A 1,949-nucleotide genomic window follows, 5' to 3' on the forward strand; every position below is an offset into this window, starting at 1 on the left:
CAATGTCCCCATTCCCCCCAACATCCCCAAATCTCCCCAATGTCCCCCCAATGTCCCCACCATGAAATCCGCATGTCCCAGGATGTCCTCGCCGTGTTCCTGGGCCACACACGGGTGGGCCACCTCCACCACCAGGTCCACCCCCCTGGGGATATTGGAGGAACTGGGGACATTGCGAGGATTGGGGACAGTGCGGGGTTTGGTAGAGTTTGGGAGATCCCGGTGGTTTTGGGGGGGGGGTGGGTTGGGGGGTCCCAGGGGGTCTTGGTGGTTTGGGGGTGGGTTGGGGGGGTCCTGGTGGTTGGGGGCGGTCCCAGTGGTTTTGGGAGGATCCTGGGGGGTCCCGGTGGTTTAGGGGTGTTTCAAGGGGTCCCGGTGGTTTGGGGAGTTGCGCGGGGGGTCACTCACGTGCTGGGCAGGAGCCCCAGGTCGGGGAGGCGCAGGGCAGGGGGCAGCCCCCCCAAACTTGCCCCATCCCGGGCCCAGACCCAGGCCAAGGTCAGGCCCAGGGGGGGCCCCCGGGCCAAGAGCTGCTGGGCCAGGAACTGCCCTGGGGGGGCACAGGGACGTGTCACCCACTGCCACCTCCTGTCACCTCCCCTGGGACCCCCAACCCCCCCCGAGATCCTGTGATACCCCCTGAGACCCCCTCTAACACCTCCATTGTACCCCAGGAACTGCCCTGGAGGGGGGGGGAACAGGGACGTGTCACCTTCTGTCACCCCCCAGGACTCCCCTGGTCCCCATAACCCCCCCCAGTGCTCCCAATGCCCCCCCAATTCCCTCCCAGTGCCCCCACAGTGGCCTCAATAACCCTCCCAGTGCTCCCAGTGCCCCCTCAGTGGCCCCAACAACCCCCCCAGTCCCTCCCAGTACCCAACTGGCCGTAGCCCAGGATCCCAACGCGGCGACTCCGCGGAGCCTCCATGGCCTGGGGGGTGCAGGGTGCGGGGTGTCACGAGGGGTCTCAGATACCCCGACCCTAATTACCCCCAACACCCCCAATATCCCTCTAATTACCCCCCTAATTACCCCAAATCTCCCCCCCAAATACCTCCCGGCCCCTAATTACCTCCCAAATCTAATTACACCCCAGCCCCCAACTCCCCCCTAAGTCCCTCGAATTAATCCCCCAACTAGTCTCCGGCCCTTAATTACCCCCCAGTTACCTCCCTCCAATTACCCCCCGGCCCCCAATTACCCCCCAATTCCTCTAATTACCCCCCCCAATCCCTCTAATTACCCCCTGGCCCTAATTATCACCCAACCCCCCAATTACCCCCCCCAAATCCCTCTAATTACCCCTCAAACCTTCCCAAAATTCCCCTCAACCCCCCGGGCCCCCCCCCAACCTGCCCCGCTCTCCCCGCGCGCCCTTTGCCCCCCCCCGCCCCTCCCCCCCCCCGGAAGGCCCCGGTTTGAGCATTAACCGGGGGGGAGGGGCGGGGGGGCCCCGGGAGCCCTTTTTGGGGGGGCGGGGGGGTCCTGGGTACATTTTGGGGGGGTAACGGAGGGGTTTTATTGCAGGGGGGGCCTGGATTCCCTTTTTTTGAGGGGGGGTCACACCCCTGGACCCCCTATTTTTTTAGGGGGTGGGGGGACCCCGAACCCCCTTTTTTGGGGGGGGGTTACACACCTAGGTCCTCCCTATTTTTGGGAGGAGAGGGGTCGCACTCCTGAGACCCTTTTTTGGGGGGTGGGGGGACGCCAAATCCCTTTTTTGGGGGTTCGCACCCCCAGAATCCCCCTTTTTTTGGGGGGGCAGAAGGGGGGGTTGGGGAGTGGGCGGGGTTTTTCCTCCTGCTTCCCTCCCCGTTTCCATGGAAACCGTCTCCCCCCAGTTGCCACGGGAACCGCACCGTTACCGTGGAAACAGCTCCCCCCTCCCCGTTGCCCTGGAAACTCTTTCCCACCCCCAGTCACCATGGAAACCGCCCCGTTGCCATAGA

General features: G+C 64.3%; 1 protein-coding gene across 1 annotated transcript in view; it reads right to left on the reverse strand.

Moving 5' to 3' along the window:
• Positions 1 to 1,391, reverse strand: part of ASPDH (aspartate dehydrogenase domain containing) — a gene marked incomplete at its 3' end in the record, with an annotated part of 2,315 nt that extends 924 nt beyond the window's left edge. Inside the window, exons 1-4 of the mRNA XM_027632022.1 lie at positions 1,357 to 1,391; positions 877 to 931; positions 409 to 550; positions 61 to 145 (exon numbers count right to left, since the gene is read on the reverse strand). Coding sequence (XP_027487823.1) covers positions 61 to 145; positions 409 to 550; positions 877 to 928 — 279 coding nt within the window. The remainder of the gene's footprint in view (positions 1 to 60; positions 146 to 408; positions 551 to 876; positions 932 to 1,356) is intronic.
• Positions 1,392 to 1,949: the final 558 nt, after the last annotated feature.

The sequence above is a fragment of the Corapipo altera genome, unplaced genomic scaffold (genome assembly GCF_003945725.1).
Source record: "Corapipo altera isolate COAL_440 unplaced genomic scaffold, ASM394572v1 320, whole genome shotgun sequence".
NCBI lineage: Eukaryota > Metazoa > Chordata > Aves > Passeriformes > Pipridae > Corapipo > Corapipo altera.